We start from the raw sequence: 21,558 nt of genomic DNA, 5'->3' as shown, positions 1-21,558 counted from the left end.
GTGCTGTAAGACTATGAGAAAAAAAATGCCCAGTTTTTGCTTAAAACTCCTTCTAAAGCCAACTGTATATTTGGGAACAGTCACCAGGTCCACACCTTTTTAGATAGCTAAGGTTAGGAAACTGGCCAAGGGTATGCATGTAAATATGTTGTTTTGAAGCTACACTGCAAACTGTATACCTTCCTCATCCTCCTGTAAAACATACACAAACCCATGGGTGTTTGAAAGAAGTAAAAGCAACAAAACCCATTATCCAAGTGCCATTTAGAAGCCTCAGAGAACACTGACGTGGCAACAGCTCTTCAATAAGTGATCTTATTTGCCTTTTCATCCGAAGTGAGAATATCCAGCCCATGCCCAGATGGCACAGGCATGCTGTGCTTCCCTACCCAGCTATGTCTGCATCTTCATTCTGCAGTGTTGGACAGGGAATTTCTCTTATCTCACTTGCTGTTATGGCCAAGACAGCGTTGTTTTGTGTCACTGCTCTTCAAATAACACTAAAGCCAGGTTTATCTCCTCACTGTAAGTAAGATGAATTATTGCAGGGAGTACATGGTTGTGTAAATATGCAAAGAATGACCTGTTTGAAAGAGAAAGGGGTGGGAGGGGAAAAATTTCTTGTGCAAGGACAGCGTTTTGGTAGATGAGGCCACGGAGAGCCCCACTGCCTTGTAATGCATGAAGCAGTGTGGTGCAGCCAGCAGCGTGGGTGGGTTTGTGCTCCATCCAGGGCTCTTTCTCAGCTCTCACCCTCAGTGCTGCTGCTCAGCAGCTGCTCCTTGCTCACTCTGCCAAGGATCCACACCTGCCTCCCCAGCTCTGCTTCTGCAAAGAGAATCAGCCTGGGCTGCAGCACAAGGTACCAGGGAACCCTCAGCTGGGACTAGAGAGGAACACACCCCCAAGTCCCCCCAGAAACCCTCAAACCATTGGAAAGGGATACTTTTGGCAACACATCCAAGGGCATCTCACTGGGTATATCATTATATTAAAGGCATAAAAGTCTCAGGACTATCCACTCTAGATACAGAGAACAATCTAGAAGCTTCCCAACTCTGTTGAATTTCAGGCTTCCAGAATACCTGGCACAAAATTCTGCCTTTCATGCCCATTCAGCTAAATGCAGACTGATGGATGTTAAGTAGACACATGTAGCAGAAAAATTACCATTCTGATCAAATACTCCTTAGTGACTGATCACCAGATGAAGCCTGCAATAAGCTTGTTAAGAACTTGGCTCACTTCCCTACACATGCACACAGGAAAAGCGTTTTCAGCCTGAATATTTAAATTTTCCCTTACTTTAACAGATGTTTCTCCATATTCTTACACCCCTCTCGCCAGCTCCTCCTACTGGTTACAGTTCCATTAGGAATTGCAGCCATTACACAGTGGAGAAGGAGGAATATACTGCTGACCTTTCTACCTCCATCTGATTGCTGCCCAGCCCTGATAGTTCTGGGATTTAAATGAATTTAGGCTGCCTGGGGATGGATCCTATGGCTATTTAAGCACCACTGGTCTATTTCTCAGGACTCTGTGCTACAAAGGCTTGGCTTTCCCTCTGAGCATACTGATGAAAGGTGAGGAAGCACCAGCCCACATCCAAGCAATGCCACCTGCACATAAAGGTGCAAAAGGACCATGCTTGTGGCTTGAGCAACAAAGAGGAGCTGAGCTCTCAGCCAGACCTCAGCTGGTGTGGGCTAAGAGCACAGAGCTGACCTAGGAGGCTCTGTAAGGCAAACAGAGGAAATACCAAATCGAAGCCTCACTTATGCTGAAAGCCTCACTGAATAACACTGCTCTAGTAACCAAGGGGGACAGGCTCACACTTTTCCTTCTGGAAAGGCAATCCACGCTCAGCCTTAAGGAAATAAACAAGTGAAATGTTTTCAAAGCAATTTGTTTTCTCTGAAACAAATATTTAGCAAGCACTTAAACATAATTCAGCTGCTTCTCCACAAAAGGAAGGCAGCTTAGTGACTTGCAGTTGGAGATGCTCACATACTCAGAGACACAGGTCAGCCCCAGCTCAACAATCCAAAGGGCACACCTACAGGAAAGCCATCGACGTGCACAACAGCACACACCTCCCTCACATCCCAGTCCTGTGCTGTAGGGCTATTCTGCACATGGCATACAGTGCAGGTAATGCAGGCACAGTACAGTAGAGATCACAGCTTGAAAACTGGAGTCTAAAACCAGGACTTCTATTTGTTTTTAATCCTTTCTGCTAAACCTACAAAGCACAGATAACGCCTATCAGTTTGGAAAGCTAAGGATAAATCCATAGCTCTGGACCTTGAGAACATTCAGGAGTTTGCAGCCTCATCAAATTTTATCAAAAACCATGAGGACATCTGATTTTTATAGCAATGTGAAGGGAGCCAACAAAACCAGACCTCCTGCCTGCCCCTGCACCATACTTTGCACCCTCAGAAGCAGATCCACAGAGCTCAAGCAAAGAAGGTTTATCACCTGCCTGTAGACACGCAGCCATTCTGAGGCAGATTAATGGGATGGGCAACCTGGCACCACAAACTGCAGGCAACACTGCTCCCATTATCTGCACCCAAGGGCAGGGGTGAAAGGCAATTTTCTTTGCAGTGGTTTCTGCACTAAAAATAATGTCAGAGCTCCTGCAGATAAGGCTGTACCTGCTGCTTTGTACGGCTGTGCTCTATCAAGATGCAATTGGCAATAAGCTGGTTGCTTTCCCTTGGTATGTAGCTGTTGAGCACACAGGCAGAGAAGCAAACGGCAGCCTGGGCTGACAGGCCTCATGTTAGGAAAACCAGCATTTCCATCAGCTTTGGGGGAAAAAATAAATATTTAGTAAGTGTAGAATCTGCACTGAACCTTCTGTAAGTTCTATTCAAATTAATGCTGGGCAGGTCAGATCCTGACAAGTGCTCACATAGGGGAAAAAGACTGTCAGTAACTCCTGTTTCTTTTCAGTGATAATGCACTTCTCGTGCTCTGAGCACCAACCAGAACGAAGCACTTCTACAGAACTACGGGGAAAAAGACTTTATTCCTGAATTGCTTAACTTTCCATGGAAATATGTTATCTTTACAAACCCATTGGTCCTCATCAGTCAAACTCACAGTGGTTCAGAGCTCGAGCTGAGAACAAGGGTGAGAGCTGGAACAAGTCCTCATTCTCTGGAGCAAGCTGACAGGAAGGGACCTGTCACACATGCACCACGGGGCTTAGATAAACTCCATGATAAGAAGAATGTCGTATTCCAAACCTCACTGATTTGCAAATAAGCTCCTAAGCACTTACATAATCTTGTGCTAAAAAGTGTTGGCTGCTGCAGTCAGAAATATGCACACAGGAAAGACTTTCAAGTAGTACTGCAAAGTAAATGGAAATAGCTACCAACTGTGCTAGAAAATTTTGCCAAATCTGGAAAGGTTACATGTTAACTTGTGCTTCACATGAAGCAAGCAATTGCAGTAAGATTCTGGAAGGCAAAGAAACACCAATTCTTATGTAAAATAATTATTAACAATGATGAAAACTAAAATCTTCAATGTTAGAAACCAATACGAAAAGAGCTTCAGTAAGCACAGGTAATTACCCAATGATTTATTCATTTTTGGCTTCCAATACTGAACTTTTGAAAGACCCCAATGTTACTGACATTTGAAACAGCCTAATAGCCCTGGGGGCTCTTGTGCTGAGCACTGCTCACACCACCATGTGGATATTCACTGTCAGAACGTGCCACGCATCACCACTACCACAGAGTTCAGCAGAACTTGTTGGTGCTCAGCACTACAGACAAAGGGCCAGGATTTCAGGTGTGCCTGGAAATAGAACTCTAAGGTTAAGATTATGAAACTAATGACTGTAGTCCCCACCCCCCCTCCATAAACCCAGTTCTGGTTACCTGGCGTGTCGGATAATGGGAGAGGAATGAAAGGATCAGGCACAGTCAGAAGAGGAGGGCTAGCATCCAGACTCAGAATGTCTTTCATTTTTTCAGCTGTTAGCCACGAACAGAAAAGGCAGAGTGAGACAGAGAGAAAAGTGGAAAACATCAAGCAATGTTCAGTCCTACGGCACAGCTCAACATTACAGGTTCCAAGCTATGGCCTGGCAACACACACATGCACACTAAGAACAAGTTTATGTTGCTACAGAACAAAAAAAAATATGACCACAGATCTCCAACGCAGCTTAACCCACAGGTGTGAGAATATTCCTGGAAAGGGAAGTACTATTATCTCACTTTACAGCAGCACAGAAGGTGAAATGCCTTGACAAAGGACACACAGCCGGACAGCCCCCATAGCAGGCCTCTCTGTCTAAAAGAAGAGATACTGCAGCAGGCTCATGTTTAAGAGGAAAGACAAGGAAAAGGGCCAGAAGCAACCATCCCAGTGCCTGTGCTCAGAGAATTTCCAAACGTACAACTACTTAAAGAAATGGACATGCTCCAGGGTCCAAAAAGCCCAGAACATGGAGATGCTTCTCAGGCTTTGCAGAAAGTACTTCACAGAATCCAGAGCTGCTGCTGCTCAACATCACACAACAAAGACTAATGAAATAAACTGTTCACAGGACACAAAAACAGCTGGAATGCACTCTTGTGTCATAGATTTCAACTCCTTAGGTAAGAGTCTACACTACCAAGCACTGTTATAAACAGCTGGCAAGAGAAATCCTCCAGCACGTGTAGTCTATGTCAGAGTCCAAGTTTGTGATTGCACACTGCACATTTTACTCCTAACGATGAAGCTGTGTGGAGCCTCAACATATAAGCAGCTTCCTTGTGAACTTCACAGGTTGCCTAAGTTTCTTACCTCACCAGAAGCTTCACCTCTGCCTACAGATGTTGCAATTGATATGTTTTATCTTCCTTTTAAAGAAGCTGTGACAAAGAGCTGCTGCTTTCTCGCAGCACTGTGCAGGACACTGCCCTACAGGACATATTCAGACTCACCCGATCCAGCAGTGAAGGAAGATGAGCCACCAAACGCATCTGCCTGGGCTGCAGATGAAGCTGGTTGGAAACCTGGAATCAAGTTCTCTGTGGAACTGCCCATCTTTTCTGGAGCTTTCCCTGAAATACCAGACACAGATTTAGAGAAAAAACTTCTATTCTGAAGGCTGTTTACTCACCTATACTTCTAGGATAGTACTTTAGTGAGTGACTTCAGGACTTTCCCGCAAACCACAACTTGCAGAGGAAATTTATAGTGTAGCTTCTAAGTTAACTGACCAGGGTCACATTAAGAGCAGTTAGTACCTATCCCTGGGAGAACTGTGCTCAGCAAAAATGACAAGGACTGGGAAGGAAGACTGGAAGAATTAAGCTCTTACAGCACAGCAGGTCATGATTACATGAGAATGCCCCAGCAGCATCTGACAAAGCATCACTCCATGCCACTTTTCATTTCAAGAGCAGGATGGTACTGAAGTACCTCCAGGAACCTACCATCACCCAGCTTTGCAAAGTCCTTGTTCAGCAGCTCCTCAGCTGTGAGTTTGGAGAAGTTATCATCATCAAATGGATTCCACGTGGAGACATCGGGCGGATTATAGACGTTCTGCTGTGAGGTCCTTGGGGAACCCGAGGGCGTAGTGGAAGCCGATCTGGATGTGATCATTCCAAGCAAACAACAGTCATTAACAATCCACCTGAAATTCTCTGGCCAGCATCATGAGTTGGACTACACTACTGCATTATAATTACAATTCTTACTTCAAACACTCAGTGGCAGGTACTTTACTTGCACACCCAGAATGCTAGGACCAGTTGGCCTTATCTACTTGTCATCTGCCTGAGCACGCTCACGTCAGGAACTAAAACTATAAAAAGTCATTAGCAACTGCTCCTGCAGAAGACCTGCTGCTATACAGCAGGCATGAAGCATGCGCCAGAGCTACTGGTGAGACAGCTGACTAGATTCAGTAATCTATTTGAAGGCCCCATTTGCTCAGCCTTTTGGGAGTGAGGAAACACTCAAAAGGACTTCTGCCCTTGGGAAGTTTTTCAGTGACTTTCTGCCAAGCCCTACACTGTGGTCTTGGGGACACAATGACTAATTCATACCAGCCTATCCTCACCTCAAAGCTGAGCCCAGGAAGACCCTGAGGAGCATCATCTACACTCCACCCCTTCCATATCTTTTGATATCAAGCAAGCAGCCACCTACTTGGACTTGTTGAGACTGGCTTCAGCAGCAGCTGCCTGCAGGAGCTGGGTAGATTTGCTGGCTGGAACCCCAAAAACAGCACTGTGGGTCACATCACTCAGAATCCTCCTGTGTCCTGCACGCTGTGTCTTGGGGGAGGACGGAGGGGTGAGAGAACCCAGCTTCTGCCCCTGAACTGCTGTAGGTGGTGTGGTTTGAGGTTTTTGCTGTTGCCTTATTTGTGCCTGCATCTAGGAGAGAGAGTAAAATGATTATGTTCTCCTTTTGTGAGCAACAGCCACGGTGTAAAAAAAAAAAATGTTATGTTTTGGAGGATCTGATCTCCTAGTCATGGATCAGGGATAGGCTGGAGAAAAACAACACACTAAACCAATGTATCTGGGGAAGCAGTGGGCTGGAAATTGGTTGTCTGCTGTATTTCTGCATTATTGCAGTTGCACAAGAAGGTACTTTCTCCCTTATCTGCAGTTAGTAAAGGTTACCTGTACTCAGAAGCTTGCTCAAGGGTGAAGAGGATAAGGTTCAGGGTAGACCATAAAAATCAGATGAGAGGACAGAAATCGTGCTGTTTGGACATATGGAGCTGGGAACAGTGAAGAATAGATCGTGTGTGGTTAAGTTCAAATTTCCAAAGGAACAGAGGACTTCTGCAGAAATCTTGTGCAAGCTTCCTTAGTTATCTACCCAAGCAAACAGAAACAAAGACCTCAAGAGCATAATTTGCCATTAAAATCCAGAGGGAAAAAAAACACAAATATTCAACTACAAACCCTCTGGAAGTTTCAAGAGGCTTCTCAAACTGATGTTATTTTTTCATTCTTGTGTTAAGCTCACAAACCCATAAAAGCTCCCAATATTGTTTTGTAGTTCTAAGCAACATTTCAGATGTGATTTTTCAAAAAAAAAAGAAAAAATCTTTCAGTGACAGCATGACACAGCTGCTGGCTGGTTTTAAAGAGGAGAAGTCAGGATGCAAAGAGCAGAAAGCTGTGAATGTCATCTCCACCACCTGGGCACTAGAGCTCTCTGTTCCCCAATCAGCATCAGGACATTTTCAACCAGGCAAGACACATGAAAGACCTGGAAAGACCTAAGAGGGCAATGAGGGAAGAGTTACATTCCCAGTGTTGTGCTTAACTACAGTGGTGCAAAGAAAACAAGTGGTTAGCTGCCTTGCTTTTCATCTGGCAATTTCAGGCAGACTAAATCGGCATGGCTGAGAAGCAAGCTGACCTGAATGCTGCTGATGCACCCACCTTAAATCTTGCTATATAGGTCACTGCAGAACAGTACGTTTGGTGCTAAGAAATAAACAGGCAGTGCCAAAATCTCCACAGAAATGAACGCTAGGTTTATTAAGCTGAAATTCTGCAACTTGAAAAGGTTTTGACAGGTCCTGGCTTGGTATCTTCTGCTCAGATAACCTATTCTTCAGAGAAGATGTCTTATTATTCATTTTTTAAGTGAGCCAATCACTGTTTTTCTCCTCCTTACTGCTACAGGAGCTGAAAAGTCTCCAGATGCATCCATTCTGATGAGTCTTGTATGAGCAGAGGGATGATGCTAATTTTCAGTCCAGCTGATTCAATAGTAATAAGAATATTTTTGTGCTGGTGAATCACAGCAAAGCTCTTCAGAGATGCGCTTCAGTACTATATGTCAGGCATTTCTTCCTTAAAGGAGTAGGGTAATTAAGGACTGTATCCATAGAGTGAAAACTTGCTCAGATTTCAGGCTGACTTGCCCCAGGTTATTCAGCACAACAAAACCAGCAACACAAGACCTCCAACCTCACCCTAGCAAGCAGCTCAGTGCTGGAAATTAATATGAAAGTGAAGGAGTGAATAGGACAGAGACTTAAGATACAGAGAAAGAGCAAGACAAGGAAGGCTTCCTCAGCACTGCTCAAGTCACTTGCTCAGAGTTTTGTTAGTCAAATTAACTCTCAATTTCACTTTAAAAGAAGCATGCCTAAGAGATTACTTAGGCCCTGAATGGTAACTCACAAAGCCAGCAAGCAAAAATTGACCCTTAGTTTGGGCTAAGACATTGCATAGCTGAAGAGGTTTACTGTCAGATACTGTTTGCTTTGTACACGTGCAACCCAGTATAGCAAAATGGATGGCTTCCTTTTGCCTGGTGCCCGCACATGCTTTTGCTCCAATACGCAATTGGAGTCCGGAGCATCCCTTTGCACTCCCAAAAACAAAGAGTGGATGTGACTGTGCAGGAATGAGAGCAAAAGGCACAGCTTCTTGCCATGTGCACTGCAGAGGATACTCTGGCAGCACAGATCCTGCCCTCTGGCACAGCTCCCCTTGCCTTCAACACTGCGGACTGCAGCAGGAAAGTAGCCAGCTAACAGCCACATTTTCCATTAAGTAAAGAGCATTTATTTTGGATGCAGTCAGACGATGAGAAAAGTGGATGAGGTATTTATTTTTAAAAACACGATGCCTTGAAAAGTTTCCTTTCCAAAGCATTCGGTATCCCAAGTTACCCAACTCCAGAAACAACCAGAAAGGCTACTTGCACATTCCTCTGCAGCAGCCCTCAATATTAAAGTAGTTACAAATTAGCAGCACTACAGGGTAGAGCCAGGTGCTCATTCTGATGAAGTAGAAATATTTGAGACAGTTTATCACATGACAGAGGAAGGACAGATAGAAACAGCTACTTACACCTACTTTGCCAGGCTCTTACCGCTTGTTCCTGCTGTGGTGTTGGCTGGGCTGCACTTTGCTGGGCCTGGGGCTGTGGTGGTGCTGTAGCCTGTTGTTTTTGCTGAACTGCTGCTGCTGCCGTCTTCTGCTGCATTGCTGCCTGCTGGGCCATCATCTGCTGCTGCTGCTGCTGTTGCTGGTAGTAGTTTTGCATCAGCTGCTGCTGTGCTGGTGCTCCCTGCTGCATCACTGGGAACTGGGAAACAAGCAGTAGTTGAGACACCTGCTGCACAGCTGGGAACTGGGCTAGCAGAACTCAGGGACCAGCCATGAGACTGCTCACAGCCACTGTAAGCAGCAAAGCAGTGACAGGTTGGGATGGCTTGGAGACCACCTGCATGAAATGGCATTCTGGTCCAATGTTAGAGCCTTTCTGGGTTACACTTGCTTGTAGCAGGCTCCCTGCAGTCCCAAACTCCTTTTTCCATTTTTATTTATTCTAAACCTTCCCCCAGGACAGGGAGCTTCACTATCCTTCTGCTGCTTCCACTATTAAACATGCTTCTGCAGTTATCTGTGCTGTTATCAACACTTCAGTTAAGCATGTCTTATCTAGACAAATCCTACCTAACACACAAGCTTTTCACAGGCCTCTCTATCGTGCCTACCACACAAACAGATCTGGCTGCTAAACAGGCACACCAGCTTTCTTGCATCACAAAGAGCAGAAGAGAAATTGTATCCCTCTGCTCATCTGTTAAGCACTGACCTCAAGTCTTTGCAACACTTTGAGCTATAAAACCTTAACCAACACCACTTCTTTTATGTTTGTTCACGACAAAGACCTCTCAAGGCCTTCCACTTTGACAGTTAAAAATGACAGTCTTGTAATACAAAATAATATTGCTAGACAAGTAGAAACACATTGGAAAATGCATAAAAACTGTATCTATCCTTTAGAAAAGGAAAACAGAGCTTCCTCTAAATGCAGTAACGCGCATTTCTATCTGGCACAGGAAGTACACAGCAAATACTGCCACATTTGCTCACCTGCTGAGCTTGCATCACCTGCTGCTGCTGGTAATACGCAGCCTGCTGCTGCTGCTGCTGTTGCAGTAGCTGCTGCTTCAAGAAAAGCTGCTGTTGGTGCTGAGGTGTGGCTTGTGGCTGAGCAGAGGGGACCTGGGGCTGTGCCTGTGATGCCTGCTGGGGTGCTGACACCTGCTTGGCTTGTGGCTGCGCTGAAGTTGGTTGCGGTGCTGCTTTTTGCTGAGGGACACTTGCAGGGAGTGAAGGCTGACCACTGCCCAGGGCAGCAGGCCCTGCAATTGGTAGGAGAAAATGGATCTGTTAAGTGATCAGCATGCACCAAAGCCCAGCAATACAGCACAGCACAGCCAGGAGTCTCACCTTGAGGCTGAATTGCTGCTTGGGCTGTGGGTCTCTTCCTAGGCGTCAGGGCTGGCTGAATAGGTAAAATTCCAGGGTTGGGTTGTGTCTGTCCTGCTTTAGGTCTCTGCCGGGGTGCTATGGAAGTTTCTGTTGTAGGAATGGGATCTGTCAACCTACAAAATAACGTAACAATTAAAAACAAGAATCACCAGCAGGAGCAGTAAGAGTAGTTTGTGTTAGCCTGAGAGCTGTTACAAGCAGCACACAGCATAGGCTTGAACACTCTTCCATTCATCAGCTTTAAAGGTGATAAACTGATAAAGATTAAACATTTAGATGCTTCTAGATACACAGGACAACCTCTTCTAGAAAGCTGAAAGCACAGAAGAGTTTAACAGATGCATTCACAGCAAATCAGACCAATGTTATCATTCTGATGACTGCCAGTTGTGGTATCTTTTTCTATTGGACAGCTGGAATTTGTCAAATTCAAATATTTGCTACAACATACTGCTTAAGGCCACTTAAGAGTTCCAGATGAGCAGATGAAGGATAAGTAAGCTTAAGAGCAGCTGGTGTCTGAATTTTTGCCTTTAGAAATACCTTAACTTCAGTACATCTACCCCAGAATAAGGTCACTGGACATCCTCTGATCCTTGTTCAGTATTACTCATCCTCCATCGAGGCACAGCAACAGAGCCAAGCAGCCAGATATCACCCTGTCCTTCTGCAGATACATCTCCTTGAGAGACATCAAAGTTGTTCTACTAACGTGAGAGTAGCTGCGTTCCATTATAGAAACAAACAAAGCAGACTCCTGAGACTGATGCAGGAGTAGAGGTGCCCTATTTCAGAACAGGAAGAAAACTGCTGTTTTGGAGTGCCCATTGCTATAATGCTCACGTTGCAGTAAAATAAGGCAGAAGTTTTGTCCATCAGAATTTATATATTTTATTACAGTATTATAAACAGGAGCAAGCAGTGGCAGGAGAGGAGAAGAACCACAACAGTACAGCAGTTCCCCCATGCATTAGGCTATTCAGATGGAGATTGCCTTGGCCAAAGAAATTACATGGCTCTTGCAGAAACTGCAGCAATTGCACACAGTAATTACTGGGTCAGGTTATCATCTGCTGAGGGCCAAATTCAAAACAGCAATTGTTCCTAATGCAATTTTTTCAGCTGCCTTGTGCTCTCTGGGCCAATTCCAGGCCCACTGCAGTCCCTCTGCTATCTTAGGTACTGTGGGTACTGCCTTAGGATGGATGACACAGTAGATTCATTTAAGTGCATGAACCTTAAGCGCTGCTGTCAAGCAATGTCTTCAGGACAAAGCCTAGCTGTTGAGTCATGCTGAGTATTGCCCAAATCCCTCCCTCCTCTCACACAAAAATTTCCAGCATCTGCATCTTCTGTCTTTCAGATCAATGGATATTTATGTCATTGAAGCAAAGCCTCAGGACTGCAACGTTTGTCTTGATGTATAAATATAAACTCACAAAGAAGCAGCTAAATATGCCAAGCACCTTTTCTAACAGAAAGCAGAGAGACAATAGACAGTAAAAGAAGAGGGCTAACTGTAATGAACGTGTGGTTACCTGGCCTTTGGTTGACTCTTCTTTGCTGCAGCTTCACTTGCTTTGACTGGGTCTGGGAGTTTAGCAGGGATTGGAGAGTTCTGCAGATCCCAAAAACACTGAGTTTAGTACCTTGTGGGCAGAAAACAGCCAGAAATTATTTGCAAAAGCACACCAATGAAATTTGGAGGTTGCAGAAACCCCAAAGCAATTATTCCTCACACTGGGCAAAGGATAAACTCCTCCTTGTTAATGGTACAAGAGGAGCTTGGGTGAGTCTTCACAGGGAAAAAGATATGGTTCAGCTTTCTGACCATTTTCTATATGTGCAATCTGAACACAAAGCTTCACAGCACATGCTGGGTATTCAAAAAAAATCTGGGAACAACAGCAGCAAGTTATTAACACTGATAGAAAAAAAAATACAAGCATGACTAATGTCTTGTTCATAAAGATCATAAATAACTACCTAAAGATGGAAGAAAATTAAGGGTATTTTTTATTAATCTGGAAACAACAGAATAAGATCGCATGTCACAGATATCCATAATACTGTAAAAAAAATACTTGTCAACTATTTTTCAGGTGAATTCTGTAAGGACAGTAAGAAGGGCAGGTGGTTGTGTAAGGTCTGATGCAGTTCAAATCCAAGTTGGCTGCTCTCGGCTACACAGCAGACAAAACCACTGCACTTAAAACCAACTGCAGTGCAAATTATACACGCTATGATGAGTTTGGCTGGAAATCAAATGGGTTTCACAAGCATGGCCTGATTTTTCATGTTCACATGCAAAAGGTCTCTTGGTTGGCCTCACGCTGGTAACTGGGCAAGGATACAAGTTAGAAACAGAAATAAGCAACGTATGAAACAAAACCTGATTTCCACATTCCCTGAAAGAAAAAAATACTGCAATGCTAATCACAAGAAATGAAATAGAACCTCCTGATTAGAGACTTGTGGAAGCAATCAATGTAACACAGAAGCATCCTCAATATTGAGCAGCTGCCACCCCCAACTCCTCACACAGTGCCCTATATCAGTCCACTCCTTCACTACTCACCTGGACATTCTGGACTGGGCATTCCTTCTTCGCCAGTTTGAATGCAAAGTAGGAGACTTGATAAATATCAGGTCTCTTATCAGGGTCTGGCTCAAGCATATACCCTTTAAAAGATAAAGATACATCAGAAAAATAGAACAGATTCATACACGGATGGACTAGGAAATGCATATTTTTTTTAAACGCTCTTATGAGTAATTCCTAGCTGCTATTGCAGGCTCTAAAACAAGAAGGGGAAATACAGACTGCTTAGTCAGGGAATGGTGTAGGGTTTGACTTCTGCATTTCCAAGTGAGCCCACAGGAAAAGAGGTTGACACAGCCCTAGTGAGTGTGTGGGGCAGGAAGACACACAGACCACTGCCTTTGCATAAGCAAAGAACATACCAGGCTGCTTTGAGAATAACTCTGTCACTCAGGGTTACAGATAGAAAAAAAAGAGTTTAAAAAAATATGCTGTACTGATGAGGGAGCTTCCCCAGCTCTGCCAAGAGTAACGCACTGTACCCTTAATTACACATTCACTCTAGGCAGTAGGTTATTTATAAATCATTTCAGTTCTGTTTCTCAATTCACAAAAGACAAATTCTAATCACTGGTCTAAGTCACCGTGGTTCTTTTCAGCTCCTTATCCAGACAGATTTGGTACTGGAGAAATACATTTTGCATAAATAGGCTTATTGTGCAAGTTCACGTAGGACTCTTAAACCAAGAGGTTGTCTCTTTTCCTGCCTTTCCATAGAGCCCAATCAAACAGAAATCCCTGCTGTAACTCTGTTTTGAAGAGCAATGTCCCAAGCTATGAGAAAATCATTTCATCCATCCCTGTGTGCAAAGTAAGGCTCTTACAACAAGAAACAGCAACTGTTCTGATGTAGGAGCATAGGGAAAAGATGTGTTTACATTCTAAGTTCCATGGAAGTTGATTAGGGCACTGTCAGAGACACTCACGGATGAGGCAGTGCATGTCCTGTGAATGCCGAGAGTTATCTGGAATGGTGAAGTTGCCATCACAGATTGCCACCTGACTCTCCCCAAATGGCAAAGTGAAGTAACACAGCTTGTACAGCAAACAGCCAAGGGCCTGAAGACAAAGAACAGAGCAGGTGAGTTAACTAACTGAAGGGAAGATGCAACAAGATCCCCAAACCTACACAGACCTTACACCGGTGTATGCTACTGCATGTAGGTGCACAAAACCTTTTCCTGTTCCCCACATACAAAGTAGAATTAATAAGGAAACCAAATGGCATCCATCATCCTTAATACATTTATTCTGGCAAAAAAAAAAAAACAACCCAAAACCTACTGGTTACCAAGCTTAAACTGTGCCAGTTCATGTAACCTTCCAACCATTACATTACTTATTTGTGATTATATACAGGATTTGTCAGCAGGCTGCTAGGTTATATCATTGGCTCACCTATTTCTGTGCTGCTTTTGACAGCAAGGAAAACCACCTTTTCCAAAATAATACACAAGTTTTGCACAAAAGGCTAATTATGAAACACAGCCGCCATCCCAGAGGGAACAGGGGAACACGTTTCCTAATGCAGAACAACTCATCATCAGCTTGTGGCTTTTGCCATAGGATTTGATAATTGAATTGTACTCCAGTTCAAAAGAACCTCAGTGAGTTTTGGGGAAAGGAAGGTGCCAAGCAGGACAACCACTGCAACAGGCCCTAAACTGAGGCTTTACTCTGCAAAACACTGCATGCTTGTTTGGGAACACAGCAGATGAGCAGAACAGAATTCCTTCAAGGCCAAGAAGAGAGTAGCCTAAGCCTTTGTCTCCACCTCTCTGCATGATCACAAAGGGTACAAACCCAGGGTTCTCCTCTAAGCTGCCTCTGTGGCCCTGACAGTCTTTTCACGCTGTTACAGCTGTGCCCTCCCCTCTCTGAGGCTCAGCAAGGCAAGCAACTCAACACTGGTCTGGGGCCCAGGTCTACAAACCTCCCACTGAACTCAGCACTGCAAGAGCCCCATAGGAGCTGCTCTGTTCCTGACCCTTGGCTGAGCTCACAGATAAGACAGAGGACTCTTTCCAGCTGATGCCACGCCAGCAATTTTCCCCCTTGTATATGCAAACATAACTATCGAGGATCCATAAACACTCTCCTTACATCGCTGCCTCCTTGTTGTTTCCCAGCTCAGGGCTTCAAAAGCCATACAAACACACCCCAAATTAGGATTTTAAACACATCCTATTTGCTGAATTGCCACTTCTCCACAATCAACAAAGGCTCTTCATCCCAATTAAGAGGCAGCCTACCATCCTTTCGTTGTTAGGTTATCTAGTAATGGATTACACCACAGCTGCGTTTTTCTCTCAACATAGAAAACATAGCAAGATTCACTCCTCATTAGAAACAGCAGTACAAAAGCTTGGTCCTTGGCCAGGTTTGACGACTCTGAGCTGCATTACACTGCCCAGAAGCATACTATTATTCCTGGGGGAAGGCCTATTTTCTCCATTTTCCACCTTCTGCCCAGTAACATTGATCTCACACCCTTGCTCAACAGAAGCACAAGTTACAACACCTTGTATTTTCTGTTTTAACTGTTCTATGATACAAAATCATGTATGAAATTTCAGAATTGAACAGTGCAAACATCTCTATATCAAAACCACATGAAAAGCAGCATGCAAAGCACCAATCATGTCTTACCCAAAAGACAGCCTGCTTAGCAGTGACTCAGAAACATCAAGCAGAGGAACTCTCTACTCAGAGACTATCCAGTCTTATGGAAACCAGGCTAGCCCCAGCCAGAAAGTTATCCTTTCATTAGGACAATGAAAGCAAACTGCAGTCTGGTTGTGCGATGTTAAGTGGGCTTTATACATACCCATATGTCTGCTTTTGTAGTGATAAGTTTGCCACTATACAGGTTGACCATTTCTGGTGCTCTGTAAGATAACGTAGTGTACCTGCAGCAAAAAGATCTGTTGGTGAGTTTAATGTGGATATCAGATGAGCTTTCAGTATGCCACATTTAAAATAGTTCAAAATTCATATTTTTCCTATTTGTTTTGGGGCAAACAAAAAAGAAAAATTAGATATTTCTCAACAGATTATCAACAACAGTATCTGCTGCGTGATTCCAACATGAGAATACTGACACTGCGAACCATCCTGGGAAACCAAAGCAAAAGCAAAAGATTCTTTCTACAATAAAAAGTTTACTCACAAAACAGGACGGTATTTTTAAGAGCTTGAACACAAACATTCAAGAATTCAGAATATTAACAAGGTCAGAAGTCAAGTGTCCTCTGCAATGTCCTTACCACTGGGCCTTTGGCCAACCTACAAAGACTGTAACTGGATACATGGCTCCTAATACACAGGCTTCCATGCTGGGATTCCTGCTCAGAGCCATTGTAGACAAAGGAAAGATTATTTTGCAGCTCCAACTCAATAAAATGAGGCAGATTCTAGTTTGAGTAAATGAAATAGATGGAAATTGGGCCACACTTTGAGACTCTTAAGGTTTTCTATCAGTGCATTTATAATTTGGCTTGATCACAAGAAAAGGTTGCTAAGGGCAAGGTTTTTGTAGGCTCGTTAATAAGTGTACAAATAAAGCATTCCAAAGGGATTGCAAAGAAAGACTGGGAGAGCTCAGAGAACTTCAGTGAAGCAAGTCCAGGAAGTCCACGCAGGTATGACTGAATCCTCACAGAAAGGAAACGTTTGCACACATTTCTAACCCACTGTTTCCCAGCCAAAGTATCGTATTAATGGAACAGGAATGTTTGTGCAGCATTGAAGTGAAAACTAAAGCAAGTGCAGGACCTGGCAACTGCTCTATCCCTGATCCAGGCCCTACTGGGCTGTGAGCTGATTTCCTTTTCTAAAAGCATATCAAGGCATCCAGCACTGATACTGCTAGAGCTGGTCACACACGGGGCAAAAGGAATCAAATGAAACACCCTGAGGTCCTTCCATTTTCATGGGGAGATGAGCCATGTATTTCCTTACTCACTGCAAGGATTGAAGATGAGAGGCTCGTGAAAGAAAGGGATTTTATCATTTGCTATATCTGTGGTTCAAATGACCCAAAGGAGAGACTGATTCCATAACAAACAAAGCATGCCACTGCCTCACCAAGGCAGACAAACTCTCTGCATTAGTACACTCAGTCTTTCAGGTCCAAAGTAATTACATCAAGCTCAGTTTTTGATTGTTTCACCTTCCCCCAGGCCCTTATCTACCTCTAGCAGGTACTTCTATGCAGCAACATCAACCTGCTGCCACAGGCACGAGTAAAATCTAGTCATGGTACAAGGAAAGTTACCCTTCAAATACAAGCTGTGTCTGAAGCAAAAGGAAAAAGCACACTTACTTCTTGATCTCCTCCTCCACCGCGTTCACCCCTTCTGTTTGAGGGTTCTGGAATTTGTTAGTAGCACTTCCAAAGTCACAGAGAACATAGTGGCCACGATCGTGTAGCAAGATATTTTCAACCTATGAACGTTGCAGCCCAAAAAAGGAATCATTCAATTAGACAGAAACGTTAAAAGAACTTTTTTTTCTTTAGGTGATTCAGGGTTTTAATGCCTGAAGACATATCAGACATGTCAGACAAGTGTGTAACGTGACAGCAAAAGAAAATATGCATCAAAACTGTCACACCTCCTAAAACAGAAGTCAGATCATAGAAACACAGCTGTAAAACTGCCTTCCGTTCTGCCTGATGTCCTTTCTTTCCCTTTCCTTCCTTTTTTGCAAGCATATCACTCTGCCTCTATTAAGGCTGTGTACTTCAGGACAAAAATTCCACATTTCAGGGTCTTTGGTGCTCAGGTTCCCTCTGCCATACTCTGTAATCTGAACCTGGGATGAGCCCCTTTCAAGTACTTACCTGCTTTCAAGTACTGTCTGATTCAAGATAACAGATAACCGTACACCAAAACAGGCAGGCACCTGTGGTAGCTGAAAAATCAGCTCTCTCCTAAATATTCAAACTTAAAATCATGCATTAACAAAAATCTACCATGTATCCAACGAGGAAAGCTGCCTAAATGGAATGATCAGACAAGGCAGAGGAAAACTGTGTTCAGTGCTTTGCTTTGGCAGAGGATCTATCTATCTATGTATTCCAGTTCCTCATCTGGATGGTAGCACTAACAGCATGTTCTCTCAAGGGAATACAGACACTTTTCCATTTATTTACCTTCAAAGTGTTCAGATACAACCATGAGAAAACACACTGCTTGTAGATTTCAAAAACAAGCAAAAAGACCAAAACACAGCCCACCAGTAGACACTGACAAAAATATTTTGGAAATAGACCTCCCTATCGAGGATAATGTTTACAAAAAGCAAAGAAAGTGAAGGAGTCAGCATTTTAAGCACTGAAAAATCCCACCAAATTAAAGCAGCTGAGAGGGAAATGCTGGCATGAAACCAGGGGTGAAACAACCCCTCTTCCTCACCTCTGCCATTCACCTGCTTTGAATAAGCATTGCACAGAGCTGCTCCCTAAGAGACCAGCACTGATAGTGCTATTCCCTACCCCCTTCAAACACTAAGCGTTTCCAGAAGCATTCTTCCACTCTATCTGGCTGAGAAGTTGGATGTGACTTCTCACCAAAGCAACCTGGAAGTTTTATTAATATCAGCACATTCATCAAGCAGGCTTCATCAGCACCAACAAAAACAAACTACCCAGTTGTCACCAGGTATAGGGTATTTGCGTAAGTCATCATTATCAGCACTAAAAAAGTTTATTCCTTCCTTCCACTCATTAAACTAAACACCAGTCTGACAACTGACTGTGACTGACCCTAACCCTAACCCTAACCCAACTGACTGTGCAGCGGGGGTCACAACCACTTGAAACATACAAAAGGATACCAAACCCTACATATTTTTAACCCCTGTGCTACCTGGTTTTCATGCTCCTAGAAAACAAAGGCCAGCAGCACAGAACAAACAGCTGCTGAGGGTTGAGAACAGAGCGTGATCCACGAAGCACATCTGAATTTCAAATATACACACAAGCTTCCTTTTGGACTGAAGTTATTTTTCAGGCATTTTATGAGCTAGTCGAGAGAAGAAGGAAATGTCTTTGAGTTTGTTTGATTCCAGGCGAGGGATTTTTCAAAAGCTTTCCCTGCTGGCCTTGCTCCGTTCCCATCTAAGCACAGAGAGCCTCACAATCCACATGGTTTCATGGTCAATAGTTAGAGGCCAATTTCAAAAGCTTCTAACAACTCCTGCCACAAAGCCAACGTCTCTGCAGCGATCCTTTTCATGTGGGTCCAGGAAACAAACATACAGCACACTTTCTCTGAACAACTATAATATGAATAGTGTTTCAGGTGGTAGAAAGTCACTGTGAATAATTCATCAGATACATTCTGGCATATCCCCTGTGAAAAACAGGATTTTTGAAACATTTGGGCTTTTAAAGCAGACCTATAGACGGTAAACATATGGTAAGCAGCTATGAGAGGCTTTTTTTTTTCATCTCTCAATAGAGAGAGGTATTTATACCCACTTCTCCTTATTACTAACAACAAAAACACAGTACAGCCTTCAGAGCCCGTCTGCCACAGTGTAGGCAGACAACACACACATTCAGGATCACACACATCCCCCCCTCCTGCTTTACTGGAGTCCACAACTCACCTTCAGATCCCTGTGGATTATTGGTGTTTTACACTGATGCAGCCTTGCTACAGCTTCACAGGTGTCACAGAAGATCTGCAGGACCTCATTCTCTGTGAACCCTGTCTGAAGGCGTTGGTTCATGAGGTTCACCACCTGTCCTCCTGAGGAAAAATAACAAGAAGAATGAGAGCAAGAGTGCCAAGTTAGACCAGGCCCAGTCCAAGCCCCATTCCTACCAGACATCACCTGCCTTAGACAACTCCCCAAAGCGTGGCTGGATATCAGCACACAAGAAGCTCATGAGATCAAATTCAAAGTTGGCACCAAGCCTCTCTCAGAGGTTCTTTGCAATCAGCTCAGTCATCGTTTCCTCCTCTCCTTGCCTAAATCCAAAAGGATTTTTCATATCTGCCAGGTGCTCCACCTGACCTTGCCTTTGGACAATGCTTCAATAGCAGCAGGTTTGCTTCTCCTTCACCCCACCATGTTAATTCTGAGATGCAATTCTAAGCCACATTTTTCCTCTCTTTCTCCAAATAAAATGTTTGTCAGAGTAGAGGAATAGAAGGCTAAATTTGAGGCACCCACAGACCACAAAACAGTCTGCCACACAGAAGCAAGGAAAGAGAGACAGGCTCAAAAAAGAAAACATACTTTAAATGGCTTGGCCAAAATCACAGACTGGCAAAATCCATCTCTACAAGGGGAACCTTCAGCAGTTTTGGTGCTTTGAATGAGCCCTAACTTTGCCTCATCTCTTTGCTGTAAAGGCCTTTGCAGAAAATCCACACACAACTTCCTCCCCCTAAAACATCTGAGGTACACAGAGGAAAAAAAATATTTGAACCTTTGGTAAAGCTGCATCAAAATTCATATCCATAGCACTAAAGCTCTGAAGAAAAGCTGAGCTCAGTAAGTAGTACAGCTGTATTTTGCACTCCGTGAGTGCAGTTCAGCACATAAAGATGCATTAATTCAGTTTAAGCAGCTGTTTGTCACAAACGGAGAGTAACAAAGGAAAATTCGATGCCTAACAGCAATTCCTGTGCTTCAGCTTCAGTGTTGAAGACCCAAGAGAAGCACGTGCCAAGGAGGGTATCTGCAAGCCACAAAAGAAATACCACTTTGCAGCCCTTCTCCCACATTGAAGGAGACACATTACGAAGACAGAGCACACTCCATAAGCCCAACATTGAGCACATAGGGTAAGCTGGCAAGAGAGGATTCTGAATTGCCAGCATTTACAGTTCTATCCAAAGTGGGATCTATAATATAGAGCTGAGTATGAACTTACTGGCACTGTCAGGTCCCTTCCTTGAAACACTCCTTGTGATATTCAGGATTAAACTTACAAAGGAATCACAACAGAAGCTTTGTAAAAAGCTACACGTAACGTTCTTCCTTTTACAAGCAAACACACACAATGCAGGTCAGTAAGAATTCCTACCTCAAGAAGAAACAAAGACAGAATGGCAGGCCAGAAATACATACCATGCATGTTTAAAGGCACTTCAGAATCTAACTGTCCTTGCTATAGTACACTTGACATAGGTTAAAAGCTAAGAATACATATTCCCATCAGCTGCCACCACCCAGAACAGCCAGACTTCTGAAGTCACCTGATCAAAATATTCTTTTTGCTCACTTTTCCTGCAAGAGGCACTTGAGCACAGCGCGTGTGTCATTTTCCAAACACCACATCCTAGCCACAGGAGATCAAAGCTTTAGGACAGCTGGAAAGAAGTGGAAGAGCCTGTCTGGCTACAGACAGACAAGGAAAAAGGTCAGAGGTAAAAGGAATATTTTTTTGGCTTCACGTTGTCCAATTCAAGCTTCTTCCAGAATAATCCTATGCCAGGCTGAAAGAGAAGAAGCTTGCTGCATGACATGCAGTGCAGAATAACTTCACTCTACAGCCTTGCAGCTACAGAATAGCACTTTTAGCGTGTACCAGCCTATGGAAAACAGCTATATATGCACAGTTCAGGGTTCCCTTCACAACAAAAAGGATCCAGGACCATCCCAGCAAAGCTGAATCAACAGAGGCAGCATAACCTCAATCAACAG

The 21,558-nt window shown here is 43.8% G+C and overlaps 1 protein-coding gene and 1 non-coding gene across 13 annotated transcripts in view; both read right to left on the bottom strand.

Annotated features, from left to right (window-relative positions):
* The window catches only part of AAK1 (AP2 associated kinase 1), a 66,063-nt gene that overhangs the window by 23,087 nt on the left and 21,418 nt on the right, over window positions 1–21,558 (bottom strand). For 6 of the 12 annotated variants that reach the window (XM_046903499.1, XM_015297334.4, XM_025142910.2 and 3 more), the window contains exons 5-17: window positions 19,510–19,652; window positions 17,219–17,340; window positions 15,722–15,803; window positions 13,821–13,953; window positions 12,871–12,974; window positions 11,831–11,910; window positions 10,251–10,405; window positions 9,891–10,162; window positions 8,881–9,096; window positions 6,178–6,407; window positions 5,457–5,614; window positions 4,962–5,081; window positions 3,906–4,001 (exon numbers count right to left, since the gene is read on the bottom strand). In XM_046903499.1, the coding sequence (XP_046759455.1) occupies window positions 3,906–4,001; window positions 4,962–5,081; window positions 5,457–5,614; window positions 6,178–6,407; window positions 8,881–9,096; window positions 9,891–10,162; window positions 10,251–10,405; window positions 11,831–11,910; window positions 12,871–12,974; window positions 13,821–13,953; window positions 15,722–15,803; window positions 17,219–17,340; window positions 19,510–19,652 (1,911 nt within the window). Of the gene's footprint in view, window positions 1–3,586; window positions 3,823–3,905; window positions 4,002–4,961; window positions 5,082–5,456; window positions 5,615–6,177; window positions 6,408–8,880; window positions 9,097–9,890; window positions 10,163–10,250; window positions 10,406–11,830; window positions 11,911–12,870; window positions 12,975–13,820; window positions 13,954–15,721; window positions 15,804–17,218; window positions 17,341–19,509; window positions 19,653–21,558 lie in introns of those variants that run through there. The other 6 variants (XM_025142909.3, XM_025142914.3, XM_025142917.3 and 3 more) reach the window with 2 other exon arrangements.
* MIR6576 (microRNA 6576) lies at window positions 17,990–18,095 on the bottom strand. Its single transcript, NR_105443.1, has one exon. It is a non-coding gene; the product is annotated as a microRNA 6576 (primary transcript).

This window comes from Gallus gallus, chromosome 22 (genome assembly GCF_016699485.2).
Source record: "Gallus gallus isolate bGalGal1 chromosome 22, bGalGal1.mat.broiler.GRCg7b, whole genome shotgun sequence".
Classification (NCBI taxonomy): domain Eukaryota; kingdom Metazoa; phylum Chordata; class Aves; order Galliformes; family Phasianidae; genus Gallus; species Gallus gallus.
Note: the sequence above shows the minus strand (reverse complement) of the source record. Positions and strands in the feature narration are given on the sequence as shown.